At 38.6% G+C, this 21040-nt stretch overlaps 1 protein-coding gene across 1 annotated transcript in view; it reads left to right on the forward strand.

Annotated features, from left to right (window-relative positions):
- The window catches only part of LOC130417379 (ephrin type-B receptor 1), a 179417-nt gene that overhangs the window by 49606 nt on the left and 108771 nt on the right, over positions 1 to 21040 (forward strand). Inside the window, exon 2 of the mRNA XM_056742920.1 lies at positions 10761 to 10825. Coding sequence (XP_056598898.1) covers positions 10761 to 10825 — 65 coding nt within the window. The remainder of the gene's footprint in view (positions 1 to 10760; positions 10826 to 21040) is intronic.

Below are 21040 nucleotides of genomic sequence, written 5' to 3' on the forward strand. Positions count from 1 at the left end.
TACTTGGTTGCTCCCCAAACTCCCCCTGAGTCATGTTTCTGAAGCGAAAGATGTCCTGGACATTCTTTTTATATCTTAAATGTGCAATATTTCTGTCCTTTTCCCTAGATAATAAAGCAGAAACTCGTCTTGTATAGATTTTTATATGTAAAATATTGTTACTCTAACATCATTTTAGGGATCTCAAACTTTGCCTTCAGGGTATAACTCTGCATCGGAGTTGGCCTTGGCTTGAAGACCGTCTGTTTGCGACTATGTATGTGTGTGTGCGTACATCTGTTGAGTCCTGTGAGCTCAACATCCCCGCTTGTGTTTCCGTGGGGACTGGTGTGTGTTGAAACGTTGCGTGCTGATTGGTCCCTCAGAGCTCTCATTAAAAGATGAACTGTTAATGAAATGTCGATTCTCTCGCCTTCCCCATTGAGGCAGGAACCAATGAGAGCGCAGCAGGAAGCATCCCGGGTCTCCGCGCTCGAGCTTCAATGAGGGGCCAATTAAAGATTCTTCATCTCGCCTTCCCTCACATCCTTTTACTCTTGATCATTTTTTATCTTCGCTGGCTGTCGCTGTACATGTTTCACCGGTGTAAAGTTGAATCGGGTGGACGTAATTGCATCTATCATTGTGTGATCTTATCGAATGTTTAATGCATGTTTTAATGTGGAATATTTTTGAACGCACCATTTAACATATCAAAAGTGTTGTTTTCATCTCGGAGGAGCGAACGGTTTGGTGCTGGCAGATGGGGAGGAAAATGGAGCGACGTTGCCATTGGTCTATCGTTTTAATGCATGCATGAACGCATCGTAATGTCAGATTTGATTGTGCAGGTGGAAAGAATACGAATCCCTCCAGAATGCTAATGGCATGTTTAACGCTTATTAAAACGTTAAGAGGATTCCTGAACACCACGCTTGTTCCAGAAGCATCTAATGATTCTGTGCCATTAAAAAGTTAATATCTTTGTTTGTGTTTATACAGAGAGTTTTTTTGCTGCTAGACAAAGCTAGGTAAGATGATATATTTAAAACATTTTTAAGGTTAGTGTTCCGGTCATAACATATAAAGTGTTTGGGGGAGAAGAGTGAAGTTTTCTCGGGTCGTCCAAGAAAAATGAAGGCGGGGACTATATGTAGTGACGTACATCTGCGGCGGTTCACGAATCGGACTAGGGACGACTTGTTGGCGTGAATCAGAGTCGACTCCCTTTTTTCCAATCCAATAACTTTGTTATTCATTCACTTTCGGATTTACAACTTAAACTCAAACATGGCAACATTACACACTGCATGAAGTGTCCTTTTCATGATCTCATGTTATGAACTCTATAAGACTCTGTGTAGCTTGGTACCTTCGTGGTTGAGTTTGTAAGAATGACACCGCAGATCCAACTCCCCGTTCCATTCGCAGCATCCGGTCATCAACTTGAGCTCCAGATGAGCCCTTGTCTCTCCAGAGAATGATGATTGAACATATTTCATGTAATTAAACTGGGATGTAGGGAAAATGTGAGATTGAAACCATTACTCACCGCACACATGTGCGCCGAGAGCCTTTCGTAAATGTGAGAGTGCTTCGTTCTGGCATCTGTGGATTTCAGTAAATGTTCAACATGTAATATTCTTATTTTAATGGATGTAATCAACATTACAGCCTGTCAGATCCACGAAGACAGAACTCGGATCCAGACCTTGCTGCCATTTCTGTATACAGCACATTTAATGCAGAAGAATAATGAGCAATTTGATGACGAATCCTAATGAATCCTATTAAAAGCTGTGCTTCAGATTAGGTTTAGTATTCAAGAATGTCACTTACTCTCCATTGTGTGCTTGTATTAATAATCTAAATGGACAAAGGAGAGCGCAACAAAAGACATTGAGAGAAATGGAGAAAGTGATTTCAGGGGTCTGTATCAAATAGGTTTCAATAGGCTACGTTCTGTCATTATTAACTATACTTTAGGTAACCAAAAATGGCAACCTTCTTTTAAGATTGTACCTATCAAATCAAACAGCTGGGGTCATATGAATATTTTTCAAACCCCAGCCTTTGCCTTAAGCTTAACTTAAGTGATTATATAAGACATCGTCTCAGCCTCAGACGTCACACAACGGACGTTCGCTAAATGTCTGATGCATAAGGCACACATTTCTGGAAACACTTCGGCACGTTCGATGTCGTCAACTGATTGGATGAATTTTACAGGATTTCCGGGAGACATGGGTGTCGCGTTCTTTAACGGTCCACCTGGAAACAACAAAAAGCTGTTTTACCCAAGTAAGCTGTCGTGTTTGCAACGGTTGTTAAAAGAGTTCTTTGCGATTGACTAAACGCTTAATGCGTCTTAATAGTATGCGCGGTTCACGGCATAAACTAATCATTTTGTTGATGTTAACTTTTCACATGTTCAAGAATTTACTCAGGTCTGTTACTTCGGGGACATTTTTACGTCTCTAAACTTGACACAGCACAAAACAAAACGTGATTGTTTGCTTTACCTGTCATATGGCCTCTTGGGCGGGCATTGGCCAAAGAAAGCGGCGATAAGTTCCAGACCTTCAGTATGAAAGGTTTTGTAATTTTGTACTATAACTTAGTCGCTTTAGTAGCTTATATGCATCCATATATATTTTATTTAAAAAAATATTGTAATAATGATTAATGAGTTAAAAGCTGAGTAGATCATTTGGATAATGCTAACGTTAGCCTGCTAGCAGTGCAATCATACGATCTCTTGCGAATCACCATCCATAGCCACGCCTCATCCAAAACATGAGCGCGCACGAAGACCAGAAGCTGAGGATGTTGTAGTTTGGTCGTAACTTTGAAAACATGTAAACAGTTCCCGTTTGGGTGGTGCAGATAAAGAATGGATTATGGGATAAATTAAAGATGACCATTTGGCTATTTTCTGCCAGCATGTTAATGTATGTAAATGATATCTGACTATAGAGAAAGAGAGTTGCATGCTGAGAGGCTACTTTGACATTCTGCACCTGCTTTGAGCTGCAATTGGCCGTAGGGAATACTCGGGAAGATGTATTTCTCTGTAGCTGTTTAGCATCTTGTGTTTTGGACTTGTGTTTGACAAGGTTGAAGTTTGTCTCTCTCCGGAAGCCTGTCTCACAGAAATGAGTTTATCTGACATTAACCTGAGGATGTAAAGACATAGATAATGGTGTGCTCAGATCACAGATTTTGGAGAATTATATGACTCATTTAAATTGCTTTGCAAATAACAACTTAAACCTGTAATTTATCTATCTATTTATTGCAAGAATCTGAGATTTTTGATTGTTGGTTTAAAGTTTTAACTATTCCAAAATCAGCCAGTTCTCACCGTTTTTTTGTGTGACATGGTCTTTGAATGGCAAGCAGGGGATCAGTTGGTGGGCCGTCTGGTACTGAGACTCATGTCATATATCTGACGTGAACTCTGACAATTAGAGAAATAATGTGTTTTAAATCAGACTTACTGCGTTGAGAAACCCCAGGATTTCAAATGAACTGCTATTATTACATGTCGTTCTGAAATGACTGCAGGAGAATATTTGCATTTGTCAGAAATCCATTTTTTTTTGTCTCTCTCTCACACACTCACACACACAAATTCTCATAATAATCCAGATTCCAAGCTCCACATTTTTTTACATTTCTTTCTCATTTAAATCCATCCATCCATCACAAAAGTGTCCCTTCTATCCACACACTCTTCTTTCCTTGCCTTTCACACATAATGATTTCCCTCTCTCATCGATGTGTGACTCCGCTAAGGGTTTTCCTCTCTCCCGTGTCACACACACACACACATGCACGTGGCACAGGCTTCATTTTCACCTCGTCTGCAGGACGGCCGGGTGTTGAAGTGTCTGATAAGTGCGTGTGATTTCGGTCGAGGCACTCGTACAGAGATGAGACCCGTTTCTATCCATCTGGTTGTGCTGTCACCAGAGACTCCCGTATCGGATCCATATATCACTAAATTATGAAACAATTTAGAAATTAATTCACACAAAGCGCAAGGCTTGTTTTAACCAGGAACATCGCTGTATGGTGGGAAGCAATAAATCACACGCTTTCATGTTTAGCGGATAGTAATAGATGAAATTTTGGTCACGAGACTTGTAACGTCTGCTTAGATTTAAGGAGGAAAAGGATGTGACTTTAAGCGACTAAATCTTGCTCAATGAAATGGCAGTTGAATTGGTTTCATAAAGCCACATTGTTCACCCGATGTGATGCTCCTGGGTCTTACGTCCTCATAAGTACAACCTGTGTCCTCTGGTTTGGTTAATATAACGCTACAGTGGTCGCTCTGGACCTGTGTGTCCGTCTCTGTGTCTGTGTGTGTGCGTGCAGGTGAGTAATTTCATGGCGAGGACCACGGTATTGATCTGAGACCCGGGGCCTGCTCAATGTTTAATGTGCTCTTTCTGTACTGCCACGGTCCAGCATTAAATATTAAGGCGTCTATCCTGACCGCTAGTGTAAATACGACAGACAGGGTTGAGTGCTCCTGGGGTCGCGGGGTCAACAGCCCCACCGGCCGATGGGTGAGTGATGCGATGGTTGCCGTGGTGAAGGTTACACCTCTGCTGTCACAGCACCTGGCGAGATGAACAACCTTATTTGCACGGCTTTATTTAAGGGCTCTCAGGAGCAGAGTTCTCTCTCTTATTGCGCCATGTTTCTTCAGGTTCTGGGATGTCACCTTAGATTTAATACATGGAATGAGCGAGTGTTCTTGGAATGGTTTGTTTACTTGCAGTACTGATAATAGAGATTTCCTGTAAGTATCCTTTTGAAGGTGAGGGCAGGCTTTTGAAATTGACATGGGTAGTTGACAAATATATGGTAAATGTGTCCTATGGTGTGATTGCAAAGTTTTGAAAAAGTAAAACACACAACGAAGATAAATCTCTCTTATGCTACTTTATATAGTGAATATAAATATTGATAATATAAGATGAGATATTATTAACAGTTTTATTTTCTACATTTTTGCTATCTCGCCATATACCCACATTTTTTTCAGGCAAAGTTCACCCAAAAATTTGAATTCTGTCTTTGTGTGTTTATCCTATTGCTCTTCCGAAACAATATTAGATTTTCATGGGTTTGGCTGTTGGGTTTCACGATCCCTGTGCTACGGTAGCATCGCAAGCTAGCTTCAAAATACCCGCGATGCCATATTTTTTTACGGAAGAATCGTTATACCTTAAGTCATTAAGATATAAATAACTAGATGCTGCATTAGCATCTGTTTCTATGGGCTGCTATATGTTGGTCGTCTGCTGTATTTGAACGGTGCTAGCTGGTCCTTTAACACTCAAAATCATGCTAACTGTATTTGATTATGAAAACATATTTATTGTTGTGTAAACTCAAACATTATGTCTGCTACACTCGCATAGACAACAATGATAGGTTATCCCATTTTTTGGGAATTTAAATCCCCATTATCACACCCATGGCTGCGCAGTCTTGAGGCATTCTAGTCAACTGTGAGTGACTCAGTGGATCGTTCCAAGATGGCGGACACATCTACGTGTCTGGAGCGCTTGATGCGGCATCTAATTATATATATCTATGCATGAAGTAATCTTGAATATGTGCATTAACGTTCATTTGAACACTAACATCTGCCTTTGCTATTTCTCTTCTAAACAAATCCGTGTTTTGAACTACTCGTACGAGATAATGATTCATGGTGTCATTTATCAAGACACTTGCTTCCTTCTTGAATAAATCAGTAATTTTAAATGAACTGGTTGAATGATTCAGTGACTCAATAAAAAAAACGTCTGCCACCTACTGGCCGTTTTAGTTTCAATTTTAAAGTTAACCTAACATTTACTTTTGTAAAAATGTAAAGTAAAATATTAAGTAAATATTATCATATTATTTGTTTCAAAAGTGATATATACACATCTAATAGGGAAAATCGGGCGACTCAATATAATTTTTTACGGTAGTTTAGGTCATGACAGAGGGCCTAGAGGGCCCTGAGTGTTCGCTACTTCTACAGTATTTTCTACAATTTATTCAATTACTATAGTTAATACTACAAAATATTGTAGTGTACAGTATAATATAGTTTTCTATAGTGAATATTAAATGTATAATTTCGATCCGTGTATTTAATTTGGTTTATTTTGAGGATTTCATTTATCAACATGGCACAGCAATTAAAATAATTGGCTGCAAATCTGGTCCATTGCTGTAGCTACTGGACCTTATTTTAAGATGTAATGTGGAATAAAGAGTTAAGACGGCTAAAAACAGAAAACAGCCTTTTGTGACATGATAGAGCGAAAGGAGTTACAGGGTGTAAATGGGATTGACTTGTAATCCCCCCTCCTCTCTCTCTCTCTCTCTCTCTCTCTCGCTGTGTTTGTGTGTGTCTCTTTGACTCACTTCTTTGTACCTTTGCGATCTTCATTTTGTTTGCATTTTACACCCTAACAAGAATCCCTGATCTCACTGCGCTACTTATGCTAATTTTTTTCACTCAAATGTTGCATATTAACGAGCTTGAAGCTGACAAAACCTCTAAAAGCATTAAACTCTGAACTTGCTGCCCCCCGATGCACAAGCACACAGATGGCTGTATGATTTCTCTTGTGGAGGATGTTTCTCCAGGGGAACTGATGTACAGAGGTCCCTCTCCTCAGAGACACCAGCTGCCTGCGGTGCTATTTAGAGAAATTGAATTATTTTGTGTGTTTAATAACACTGCCTAGCCACAGCGCGTACATGTGTCGGCGGACATTAGTGTGAGTCCAGACGTTTGATATGGCCAACAATTACACTTGCTCCACCCACATCTGTCTCTGATTGGCTCGTACTGTCCGTTTTTCCAATTATGTCACATTTGATGACATGATGGATGATTGTGTTCTTGCCATTGCCAGCAGTGGATTATCAATCATTATGATCAATAATAATGTAATAAATTAGCAAGACCTCAGTGTGGTAATGAAGTTTGATTCTCATAACAGGTTTTATTGCCGATGTGTTGAAGCTGCTGAAATAATGTAATTATATATTGTTGAAGCCTATAGTTATGCAGCATATAAACTGTACAGCTGTAGAAAAAAAATACAAATTGAAAATTGAGAAACAGCTCAAAATAACAGAAAAGATGGACTGTATTTTTTTAAGACCTCAAATCAAGTTCATATTCAAGTTCAGCAATATTTTTACATGTATTTATTTGAGTACACACTGGACTGGAATGGCCACAATACATCTATGCTTATTTAATGAAAATTTGGAAGCGTCTGAAGGCATTCATAAGAGAGAAAGTTTTCACAGTTTTTAATAGATTTTTTATAGTTAGCTTTTATATTTGTTTCATCCCTCATCAGATCTTTTCACAATATGTTATTTTGTGTGTGCTGGGATTTATTGTAAAGTATTTTTTTAATAAATTACTGCTGGGAAGGTAATGTTTTTAAGGCGTCTTTCTGTCAGAATGAGCTCTACAGTTGTTGACAGTGATGGATTGCATATAGTTTAACTCTGTCATTAGCAAGTTCTTGTATCACATCACAACAATATAACTCATAATGACCTAAATTTACTTATGAGTGCAAAATTTACAAATAATTGTATAAAGCCGTTCTTACTTTCTTCTTAGACATCTTCCTTTGAAGGCAGTATCCTGACTTGAATATAATTCATAAGGGACTGAATTAGAATGCTATACTACAACAGCTCATACTTAATCACAAGTAGCACTAGCACATATGAATATGGAGTGGTGCAGTGATGACATATTTTGTAGGCCGACCCGGAAGTTATCATCGTGCTGGTTTCTTTGTCTTGGCATTTTTCCCATAGACTTTTGGAAGATCGCAAAAATTGTAATGAACAAAGATTTATGATACTCACAAGTTTTGTCTATCAAGAAAATCTTTACAAATTAACACAACATCCGTTACTTTAGAAGCCTTAACACAACAGTCCGAAGTAAAAAGCTAACACAAGGTTATAAATAGACCACACCAAGATCACTCGATCAACGTCACCGCCACCGCCACCAAACCTCCGACAACTTTATTGAACATTATTAATAACGTGTTTCCTGGTAAGTAATTACACCGTAAATGAATCCCCATCCACGTTTTTTTTAATCATGTCAGATTAAAACGTGAAAATATTTAGAGATTAACAAAGGTGATTTACCAACCCATTAAGAAAAACATAGACTTTAGGACGATGAAGCGGGAAGTTCTAAAATGCTAACTCACTTTTGAGTATGGCATACAAAAACCGATACTCTCTGAGGTACTGCATGCTTCACATTTGTAACCAAAGATGGATAATATTTGAATAGTACTATATTTCAAATTCCCTTTTCAATCACTCATCATATAGACATGAAAATATGGGTTTATTACAATTCTGTCTGAGATTGGTTTATTCGCTATGAAAACTTCCTTTAATTTTGCCAAAACAGGTTATCCTACACGTCTGCAGCATTTTAAAGTAAGTGTTGGAAACTTTGTCACTAGATTTAGCGATTTTTCAGACCCCATTGGTGACTTGTTTTTCAAAATGTGTCTAGGGACAAATCTAGCTACTTTCTGGCGACTTAGCGAAACATTTTGCTTCACTTTTACTGCTCCGCGAGAGCGAGTATTTGCTTTCCCAGCACAGCACCGCATCCCTCTGTATCTTGTCTGTTCAGTGAGCAGCAGGGAGAAACAAGACATCAGTTCAGACGCACTACGGCGTGAATGAGATACGTATGTTCAAACACTGTTTATGTTTACTGTTAATCACTTATTGACCTTGTTTGATCATTTATGATTTAAAACGCAATGACTGTATAATGAAAATTGCAATAGAGATGTATTCCGTAGTTATAGATCATGTTTTGACATGGTATTTAAAACACAAAATTAATATACAGTTTTTACTTTCCTGTATTGTCACTTACAACCAGGGGTCTCTTCAAGTACCACTAGTGGTACGCGTACTACATTTTGAGAACCAGTTTTTTAATGTAAAATTGTATAGGACTGCTCAGAGAGTAGAGATTTAAAGCAGACCTGATGCGCCGTTTACAACAGCTTTCACTTCTCTTAACAAGATGTCTGAAATGTTGTAGCCATAGTCACCTCACTAGAGTTTGGAACAGAGCCCATGTGTCGTGACTGAGTGAAAGTGGCTTTGAATTTGATTGGTGGTGTTTGGGGAACTTAAGTGAGCATTACCGTCTCAACATCAGCAGCTGCTGACTTGTGGATGAAAACTTTATGAGCGTTATTGATGCCTTCCTCGCGACGGCTTGACAATGCGCTTTATGATTCATTCGAGTGAATATGTGTTTTCTTGATCAGCCGAAGGTGAATGATTGGTGGCTGGGAGGAGACTGTCACGTTATCATAGAATTATACATCATGTTAGAAATCCATCAGCAGGAAGTCAGAGCGATAGTCGTCTGCACTTCCTCATCCCTTTCTTTTTCTCTCCAACAACATCTCTTTATATCTTTGAATGACGTAAAGTCAGAATTTTCATTTTGGACCGTACCTTCAAGTTGAGTGATTGAGAGTCGAGGGATAGAGAAAGCGGTAGAATATGACAGTTTGCTTTGGGTTCTTATTGTGTCAGATTGTGTTTGGAGAAGAGAGTAGAAATGCTTCATCTTTTCCCTCCAGTGACATCAGTCCTTACTTATTACCCTCTCAGACTGACAGGCGCAGCTCCGAGCGCAACTGGACCGGGATGCAATTAAGTTGAAGTACGTCATACACGTACGTGTGTGTGTGTTGTGTGTGTGTGTGTGTGTGTGTGTGACAGACCCGTAGGGAAGGGTAGAAGGAGAATGGCTAGATGTGAGAGTAAAAGCAGGATGTAGATCTGTTTACACTGATGTGGTTTGACTCCAGAAACGTGTGCTTTACTTCAATGATGTCATAGTGCAGAAAACTCCTACAGCGCAACACAAGTGAAGTGGACCACACTACTGTTTAGTTCCCTCTCCAGTGCCCTTGTTGTGCAAAATAATGATGCATGCATGCAAAACATGGACACACAGATCTTAAAAGGATAGTACATCCAAAAATTTAAGTTCTGTCATGTCATTCAAAACCTGAATGACTAAATTTTCTTTGTGGAAAACGAAAAAAAATATTTTGGGAAATTTCTAAGTGGTTTTGTGTTCATACAATTGAAGTCAATGGGGGCCATTGTTGTTTGGTCGGTTACATTCTTCAAAATACCTTTCGTGTTAGGCAGAAGAAAGGGAGTCATACAGATTTTGAATGGCAAGGGAGGTGAGAAAAATTTTGAAAAGTGTAAAAATTGTATTGGTAGTGTCCCTTTAAAAGTTACATAGGATCAAAGCATAATACAAAATGTATAAATTAATCTCTTATATTCCATCTGGTGATGTGTTTTTTTTTGCATCAGCACTGATGGTGGAATCAGGTCCCAGTCCGTGTTTCCTATCGTTTTCAACCGTCTTATCTTTGTTTTGTGGAGGGTGTGTATGTGGATAATTCTTTCAGGTGGTCAAAGATATCCCCTTCGATAAGCTCTGACAATAGCTGACCGCTTAAAGGACACAAACATCTTATCCTACATCTCGTCTTCAGAAGGTTAGGGCATTGTGGGTGATCTAGAACAGCCCCCTTGGAAGCTGTGAAGGGTGTAACTGTTCTCTAGTGCACTGTTTCCTGTATGTTTAGCAGATTCAAACATACAAATTATCTGATGCATTCCTTTTCTTGTGTTGTTTACAGAAACGCTGATGGACACCCGGACAGCCACAGCAGAGCTCGGGTGGACGGCGTACCCTTCTTCAGGGGTGAGTGTGCATTTGTCCGAGGAATTGACCTACTGAATCGCTTACGCTACATTAAAACTAACCACAAGTCCTTTAGTTTTAGAAAAGTACACCGCCATCTATTCACCCTTCTGCAATCGCTTTGTGGAGGAACGACATTAAATGCCTTCATATTACCTCTGAAATCCGCCATCAAATATGTTTGTACCGCAGGTGCTGTTATTACATTGTCTGAACGGTGAAATTAAGCAGTCAATGTCACGCTCGCACACTACTCTTTCTCAACATGCCGAAGGGCATAAAGTGACACCCTCCCGGCACAAACGCAGTACGCATTACACTCGGCAGTCCACATTCAGAGCGACTTAATGACATAATGGGTCCACTTAAGGTAAAAAAGCACCTTTGAACACATCTTAATGTGGTCTAGAGGAGAGCGCGAACGCTGTAATGACAGCCGCGGAAATACCTACTGAACCTGCCGAGAAATACAGAGGTTTCATTTAACTCCAGCCAGGCCAGAAATTTGAAGAAATTCGAGGTTTGGGTTGAGTTTGACTGACTGTGCTGTGATCTGATTTTGGGCTGTTTTCACTCCAGAGAGAGAGAGAGAGAGAGAGAGAGAAAGAGAGAGAGAGAGGGGGGTACTGAATAGGAAGAATTTGCAGATATAATGATGTCACATTTAAACGAACACGAACACTCTTTATTTCCCTTTTTTGTAATTTGGGGTTATTGTATGTAGAGTAAATATCAATGAGGAGAAATATTACAATTATTACAATTAAATATTACAATTTGCTGAACACAACCGACGCCCCTCTCTCTCTCTCTCTCTCTCTCTCTCTTTATCTCTTTCCATATAACCCCGTGTCCCTCACACCATCCATTCATTTGACCAGCTGTGGTTTGTAATTAATAATGAAAGCATCCACAGATGGTCAATGCGGACCACACGTGCGCACACCCACATACACATATGACACAAGCGTCTGACAGTGATGGACAGGAAGTCAAGTGAGAGGAAATCCATTAGCTCATCAGATGTCCTACTACAGACAATATACCATTCTCTCATTGTTAGTGATGCTTACTTTTTTTATGCTGTCACGGTTGTTTAATATATGATAAAACAGGTTGAAGGTTTACATGTGCACATTTATCAAGATATTATTGATTTGTAAAGCACAGGTTTACTAGAATTGCGTGAATTCTAAAACTTAAATGAATTCAGTCAAAAATTGAAGGATGTCAAGAAAAGAATGCAGTTGTAACTGTTGTTTTATCGGGGTTTTTTTTTTGTTGCTTTTTAACGTGGCTGTGAGTCGGGATGTTTCGATTTTGTCCAATACCCCTGCTGAAAAAACAACAGAAACCATCACAGAAATTCTAACGCTTTCCATTAAAATACCATTATGAACCAATAGCTTTTTCCATTAAAAGATTTCACATTCCTTTTTGTAGTATTTTGGGAATGATCACAATAGGATTTAATGGTCTTCTACTGGTTCCCATCTGCCAGATAATAACAACCCCCCGAAATAATCCATTACATAGCAGTAGAGACCAATATCGTTTCCATAATATTTAATACAATTACCATTATATTCATTGAAGTGATATTTCATCAACCAAAAAAACTCTCACATCATTTACTCGTCCGCTTGTCATTTCAACCCTGTATGACTTTCTTCCGCAGAACACAAAAGAAGATATTTTGAAGAATGTTGTTAACTGGGAACCACTGGAACTTGGTTTTGTGTCCATACAATAAAGGTGAAAGGTGGCTGCTCGGTTACCTACTTTCTTCCAAATATCGTCTTTTGTGTTCCGCGGAGTAAAGAAAGTCATGAAGGTTTGAGTAATGCATCCCTAGTTATTATTGTTTTGTTAAATGGGAGTCTGAAAACCCAATCTACTTTTTCTTCAACTTCGTATCCTCCCGTCTCCTCATTTTTCCTCTTCATCTGGTTTCTCAAGGGTCACACGAGGAGCTTGAACCCTGCTCGTCCTTCACACACACTGTTGAATACTTTCATCATTTATTCTCACCATTTGACAATATCTCAAAGCTGCCCCCTTCAACATGCACACGCATTTCCATTAGCCCCCCTCCTTTTAACTTAAAGAAATCCCTAAAATCCCCTCTTTCTTTGCCGATCCTGCTAAAGGCGCACACACACACACAAACCGATCCTTCCTAGCACACTATCCCTTCTGTCTCAGCAATTATCCTTCACGCCTGCTTGCCACATCTCTCACCCAGAGGTCAAAGGTCAGCTGCTTCTTCAGCAGCCCATATTTAATTCATTGTCTCAGTCTTTATGTGTGTGCACACTTGTGCGTGTATATAATGTTCCCAAGAGACTTTGCGATGGGCTCTTGACCGTATTAATTATGCGCACACGCATGTAAGGCCGCCAAAGCATGATTTCAAAGCAAGCCGTATAAATCACCGTCTAATGTTTAGTTTTAGGAACAAATACGTGTTTTTTTTTTTTAAATGCCTGCATTTTTGTGGGGGTTCAGGGGATTCGGAGTGTTCATAGATATTTATCGTATTATAATAGGATCATCACTATTTGAGCTGAGAAAAACAGACAAACACAATAGATGTAAATGCCAGTTTAACATCATTTCACACTCCCACACACAGTTAAGGGTTCATAACGTTCTGTGTTTCTGTCTCTAAGCATCATCTTTTCCTTACACTGACTCTGATGTTGACCAGCTGAGACTGGGTTGTATGTTTGTGTTAGATTATAAGTGACTTTAATTGAAGTGTGTTATTTTGCTTGTGTTTTTCTGAAAGCAGCAACGCCTCTTCAGAACACTAAAGGGGGATGTTGACTATCCTTCTGTCTTCTCTGAGCTCATTCACAGGCTTCAGCTCTTCACATGCTCTCTCTCTCTCTCTCTCTCTTTCTCTCCTTCATCATCTGCAGCTGTGTAGTTGTTGTGTAACTACCGTTGCTGTCGTTCTTGTCACTAAACAGCTGCCAACAATGGACTCGATCACACTTTTACCTGTATCTTACTCTCTCTTCTCCTCCTCCCTGTTTCTTTCTTTTTTTATGCCTCTTTCTCTCTGCATGTATCTTCCAAATGTATGTCATCTTCGCACAGGTATAGCTTTGAAACCTTGAGACAGTTTAAAGCTTAACTCTGAAAGACCCAAATATATTAAAACTAGAGGTGGACATAGATAATTTTTTTTTAATCTAGATTAAAATGGCTCACTTGAATTCTGCCGAAGGCATTCAGAATATGTGTGCTACCCAAATAATGACTAAAAGTAAGTCTTTGAGAGCGGGTGTCTCAAGCCAGGTGGCGCATTAGACCAGGGGCTCATCTCCTGTTTCCAAAATGCATCACAAAGTGCTTGAGAAAGCTGTTCTACTTTGATAATTGGTGATGAAAATTAAATTATGTTCAATAAAATGTACTTGTGTTTACTTCCGCATTAGCTAAGGGATGCTTTGCGTTTAGGTAGTACTTGAGACTGGAAGAGCTCCTACAGTACATTTACATTTAGTCATTTAGCAGACGCTTTTATCCAAAGCAACTGACAAAGAGTTAGGGAGCAACAAGCGATGTGTCAAACAGGAGCCAAAATACATAAGATCTCAATACAAAGTTACTGGTTTCAACTAAAGCTAGACCACTTCCTGTTGAGAGAAAGTTTTTTTTTTAAACCAATTCCGCATTGCACAAGGTGCAAACAACCTTAGTCTTGTCGATGTTTCCATTGGGAAGCTTCTTAAAAATAAATTTTCCCTGAAGCAAACCCGGCGGCTTCATAGCTGCATCCATGTTAGCACGTCACGTTTGATGTGGTAATTTCACAGTAACGTTATGTTGTGTTCAGACCAAACGCGAATGGCGCGTCAAGCGCAAGTGATTTACATGTTAAATCAATGCAAAGAGGCGATAGACCTAGGTGCGGCGCGAATCGCGCGAATGAAGCCCTGGTCATGAGATGATGAGGCGGCGCGAGTGACGCGAATTGCGCGAATCACGCGAGTGGAAAAATCTCGTTCTCGCCCCGTACAGTGCAATTCAGCAAGGTATACATCCGCGCTAAAATATCAAGGTGAAAGTCATCATAGCTTGCGTAGTAGGCTATAGACCCAACTCCCAACCCAACTTTGAGAATACATTAACGGCGACATTTTTTTTATCTCTCGATAAGAGTCTCACGTAAACGCAGCACGTTAACTCCGTTAACAGCCCACCACTAATTAAAACAAATTGAAAAAAAATGTTCACCCTTTTAAATGTTTTTGTTAGAGTCCTCTGATGCAGAAATAAATCAGTTTTTAGTTAATATAATTAATAGCCCCACATTCCAGAACATTATCACCTGGCCTTCATGCAGCAAGCCGTTTTTTGGCCTAACAAGCAAAGGCCAGAATGTAAGGAAGGAAATTAAATAAATAAAGATACTGATAGTTTAAAATACATACTACACAAATACTCCCAAATCCCTAATTCAACTTGATTTTATTTAATAATCATTACATTTTAATTGAAACTATATAAAAAGTTTTTTTTTATATTTGTGATTAATCAAAAACAGTATGTTAATACTTGTGTTTGCTTCATGTTGAATAGGAGAGAAGTACAATTCATCCATGTAATGTGCAAGGTGTTTTAAATTACAACACTAAAATAACAATCTAATATATTCAAAACTTTCAGCTGTACTATAATATTTACATGTTCTAGACATATCACAAAGTACAGGAAAAATACTATGGGCACTTTACTTACTTGAATGTTGAATTATTTGGTCCAGTAAAACAAAATGATTTCATGCCTAGGTAAGCACACCTATAAACAAAATCTACCATCCAATAGCATTCTAAGGATGATCAATAGGACATAATAGTTGTGAAAATGTGCCCTTGGGGGGGGAAACATGTGAAGGTTTATTTTTGAAGGGATAGAACTGATGTTGTAATATTAAACAGTGGGCTTTACGGGGTTAACCTCTTAAATAAAGGTGCTTAAAAGGTTCTTCACAGCGGTGCCATAGAAGAACTATGTTTCCAAAAATTGAGAAATTGGGATGTTTACATAATCTGAAAGCTGCATAAATAAGCTTTCTATTGATGTATGAGTTGTTAGAATAGGATAATATCTGGCTGAGATACAACAGTTTAATACTCAGGAATCTGAGAGTGCAAAAAAAATCTAAATATTGAGAAAATTGCCTTTGAAGTTGTTAATCAGAGGCACTGTGGCAGGGCATTCACTCACAAAAATAATGTTTTCATATATTTAAGGTAGGAAATTTACAAAATATCTTCATGGAACATGATGTCTACTTAATATCCTAATGATTTTTGGCATAAAAGAAAAATCAATGATTTTGACCCACACAATGTATTTTTGTCTATTACTAAAAAAATTCCCTTGCTACTTAAGACTGGTTTTGTGATCCAGGGTCACATATGGTCTCCGTTTTTTTCTCCATTTAGATGCTTCAGCAACAATAATATAGTAATTTGTGACGGAAGTGCAAATAACAACATGCCGAATAAAAACAGAACTGCATACCTTTGTTTATTTATAACGATGGCGAGTTGAATTGAATCCGTCGCAGCTGTGTAAAAAGTGTTATACATCCAATAGCTTTTTTAGAATATAAAATGGAATTTTGAGTGGAATATTGAAAATAATGCAGAATAAAATAGAGAATAGAATTGTAAATGAAGCTGGAGACACCATCTGTCTATTTCCCAAACATTTGAGAAGTGAAGTCCTGGCATTGAATTTGAATTTTAAATGTATTTTTTAATAGATTTTTGACTATACTTCACAAGACTAGACTAGACTAGACTAGACTAGACTAGACTAGACTAGACTTGACTAGACTAGCGTAGAGTACAGTAGAGAACGGTGCAGTACAGTACAGTACAGTACAGTAGAAAAGACTAGAATAAAATTGTAAATGTAGCTGCAGACACTATATGCCTGTTTCCCAAATATTTGAGAAGTGACGTCTAGGCATTGAATTTGAATTTTAAATGTATTTTTTTAATAGAATCTTGTCTATACTTCGCAAGACTAGACTAGACTTGAGAAGGGGAGTAGAGTAGAGTAGAGTAGAGTAGAGTACTGTAGACTAGTCTAGACTAGAGACTAGAATAAAATTTTAAATGTATCAGTCTGTTTCCCAAACATTTGAGAAGTGAAGTCTAGGCATTGAATTTGAATTTTAAATGTATTTTTTAATAGAATCTAGTCTATACTTCGCAAGACTAGACTAGACAAGACTAGAGAAGGGGAGTAGAGTAGAGTAGAGTAGAGTAGAGTAGAGTAGAGTAGAGTACAGTAGACTAGACTAGACTAGACTAGACTAGACTAGAGACTAGACAAGACTAGAATAAAATTTTAAATGTATCAGTCTGTTTCCCAAACATTTGAAAAGTGAAGTCCAGGCATTGAATTTGCATATTTTTAATAGAATTTTGACTATATTTCACAAGACTAGACTAGACTAGACTAGACTAGACTAGACTAGACTAGAGTACAGTACAGTACAGTACAGTACAGTACAGTACAGTACAGTACAGTAGACTAGACTAGAGTAGAGTAGAGACTAGACTTGACTAGACTAGAATAAAATTGTAGATGTAGCTGCAGACACTATCTGTCAGTTTCCAAAACATTTGAGAAGTGCAGTCCAGGCATTTATTGATGTCTAAGAGCAGATATTGTACAGACACTGCATATTTCCTAAGGGACAGACGCTTTCTCTTTTATAATGAAATCTGTCTGCAAAAAAACCCAGTAAAGAATGATAAAAAGAGAATCTGTTTGATGGTCAAAATATGTTTCATCTGTGTTTCTGAGGGTCTCTCCCCTCCTAGAGAAACCAGTGTTGCTAAGATGAAATGTAAATGAAATGCAGCACCTCCAAATGACTTCTCATTTAAATTCTCATCTTATTCGTTTGTTTAAGCCGTAGTAGTGCGGTTTTACTCGAGCATGAGATTTTCCCACCCCCTCTCTGCCCTTTAGAATCAAACAGACTGTTTTTGCTGCCGTACTTGTACGATTTCTTTATGTTAATGACCTTAAAGACTGGAAACCTCTTCTGGTGTGAAGTGATTAACAACGCCTCCGTCGAGCTGCTGAATGTTGCTTATGTGTTGATGTGGGCGGTCAAAGGGTTAATGGTTGAAGTGCCTCGAATTGTGACGGTATAACTCAGACTGTTTCTGATTGACCTATATTGATTTAAACTGCATTCCTAGATTAGAATTTTATAAGATTACATTCAGATTTCTGAAAAAAGTGATGTGGTTAAAGGTAAAGCATCCTACAGGATGCTTGAGTCTTTTGGGTGGTGGGATGTCAATGTCAGTGGTAAAGTGGTTGACGACTCTCTAGCGACCACCCATAACACCCTAGCGACAGAATAAAAACATTTAGAACGCCTTACCAGCTGTGTAGCAATGCCTTTCAATGTCCTGGCATTGATATTGTGGCTTGTGCTCCATAAAATGTACATTTGCTGTGTTGAAGTATTTAAAGAAACACACAGTGTGTTATAGTATTGGCCTGGGTTATGTATAGCAAGTACCCACATCTATTTATTCCCTACCTGTGTTTTGCAATAAGTCCCCTCCATATTAAGTGCTGTTCTCCATAGGTCCAACACAAGCGCTACACAAAGTGCACACATATCTCACTACCAGGCACAATATGTGTGTTTTAAAGTGTGTTTTCTCAGTGTTAAGTGCTCTGGGACACTTAGGAACCCATATGGATGAGAGAATGCGTGTTTGTACGGTCTGCCAGCAATGGACTTGTAAGCCGTTTTGATTTAACACTCAGTGGAGTGGACAGGCTTTCCTCTCCCATCTCCTGTCGAGGTTTGTGTGAAAGTGAATATTTCAAGCCGTGCAGCATTTTAGCCCTCAAAAACAGCAGACTATGAATGTAGACTAGAATATCTGGCCTTTTCTCTTGTACAATTAATGTCCTCCTCTTTTTTAAACGTATAGGAAAAGCGCTATATAAATACATCTCTTAGTTGAGGCCTCTTTGAGGAGTTGATGTAATTTAATGCATGTGGACAATTCTGTGAAAATGTCAACCTTAACACAAAAAGTTTTTGTTTTTACTATGGTAACAGCACAGATTTTAACATTTGGTGGTTCAAATACCCATGTGAGATATGTCTTCAAATTTGTAAAGCTTTTGTTCAATTTTTTGCGCATTTTTCATAGTCAGGCAAGTGCCATTTTCAGGATTGCCACATCCACAACGCTTATTTCCTCATAAATGGACACATGAAAAATAATATAAGGTAACTATTTTATGTTCTATAAAGAAGCATCCAATCTCTATTCATTGGGTATTATTGCTTCAGTATTGTGCATTTTATTTTACAGAAATCCTTCAAAGCTTATCCCAAAAACCGCATCCTTTTTTGTCACATGTTTATTTCCCTTTTTAAATAGATCTTTTTTCATAGACTGACTTTTTTATGTTTAGACTCTATCAACAAGGGTTCAGTAAAATATAAACAGATGGTTCAATATAATCGTAACAAGTTCGTTCTCTGTGCATTTTTATGTCAGTTACATAATGCAAAATGTCACTTCCATAATGCTGGAATTGACCATGTCCTTAAAACAAGTTTTTTATAAGGTCATAAATTGGTTAATGCAGTGCCCAATAACAATGTACATAGAAGGTGTAAAAACACTAATATTTCGTAATAATAGGCAGTTAATCTTACCTTATATTTTACTCTCAAATGATTTGTTTCGCGATTCATCTGTCTAATACCCTCCTTTCTGCTAGCCTAGTCTGATGTGGTTGGTCAGATGGTCTAGTCTGCTGTGATTGGTCTACCGCTTATGAGGCTCAAGAGCTCAAGTGTTTGGGGGAGAAGAGGGAAGTTTTCGTGGCCAGTCCTAGCAAAACGTAGGCGGGGACTTTATGTAGTGATGTAAATCAGCGGCGGTTTACGAATCGGACTAGGGACCACTCATTTGCGTCATTCAGAGTCGACTTTTTTTCAAACCATTTACTTTGTTAGTCATTCACCTTCGGATATACAACTTGGCTGACTGCTTACTTTCAAACACGGCAACATTACACACTGCATGAAATGTAATTTTCATGACCTCATGTTATGTACTCTATAACATTCTAATTCTTGGTTTTGCAAAGCCATACTTTTCAATGCCTTCATGAAAAATTGCATTGTTTCAATGGTAAGTAAGTCTGAATAGAACCAGGCCAGCAATTTCTGAAGACGCAACTTTAAAGGGATAGTTTTGTCATAATTCATGTCATGTCTTTCTTGGTCTTGTGGCAGAATCATGGCAGGATCCCTTGTTTCATGTGATTTTTGTCCAAATTGGCAATCCATATGCTCTCTCCGGTCTCATATCTGTTCCCGCCCTCTTGTCTCTTCATTATTGATTGTTAATTAGTTCATGCCCTGCACATGTCCCCTCTTGATTTGCTCCCCTTTAAAAAGCCCTCGTGTCTATTGTCCTGTGCTCGTTCATTGTACTCATGTGCTTACCTGTGTACACTTGTGCCTTGTACCTGTACTTCATGCTCGTGCTTCTGTTGTGGATTATTCCGTTAAGTCTTACTAAGTTTTGAGTTCAGTTCATGTCTAATGTTGGTTAGTCTAGTGTTAGTGAATCTACGTCCTGTTTTGCTATCATGTTTTCTTGTTTCCTGTTTATAACCCCCACTTGGGCCTTGGTTTTCAGTTTTAATAAATTATTATTTCTTTTTACCCCTGCCTGCAATTGGGTTCCCCCACATCACGTGTTTCCTGACAAGTTTGCTCCCCCTACTAAGAAAACTGTAATTTACTCATCCTCTTGTTATTTCAAACCGGTGTGACTTTCTTTTGTGTACAGATCACAAAAGTAGATATTTTGAAGAATGTTGTTAATCAAACAATGCTGGGAACCATTCACATCTATTGTGTGGACAGACAAGTAATGCATGTCAATGGGTACCACTGTTGTTTGGTTACCAATATTCTTTGAAATATACTTTTATTTTGGGGTGTAGCTTGAGTGCCGGATGCTTCTAGAGAGTATCGGATGTGTGGCCACAGGGGTAGATGCTTTTCAGAAGGATTTGGCCTAATGTAGTGAGGTTACCACAGGGTGAGGTTTGGATGCTTTTAAAAAAATTGGGGGGGGACGTTGTCTTTTAAGGTCTGCATTCTGTCTAATGTCTCCG

This window comes from Triplophysa dalaica, chromosome 3 (genome assembly GCF_015846415.1).
Source record: "Triplophysa dalaica isolate WHDGS20190420 chromosome 3, ASM1584641v1, whole genome shotgun sequence".
Classification (NCBI taxonomy): Eukaryota; Metazoa; Chordata; class Actinopteri; order Cypriniformes; family Nemacheilidae; genus Triplophysa; species Triplophysa dalaica.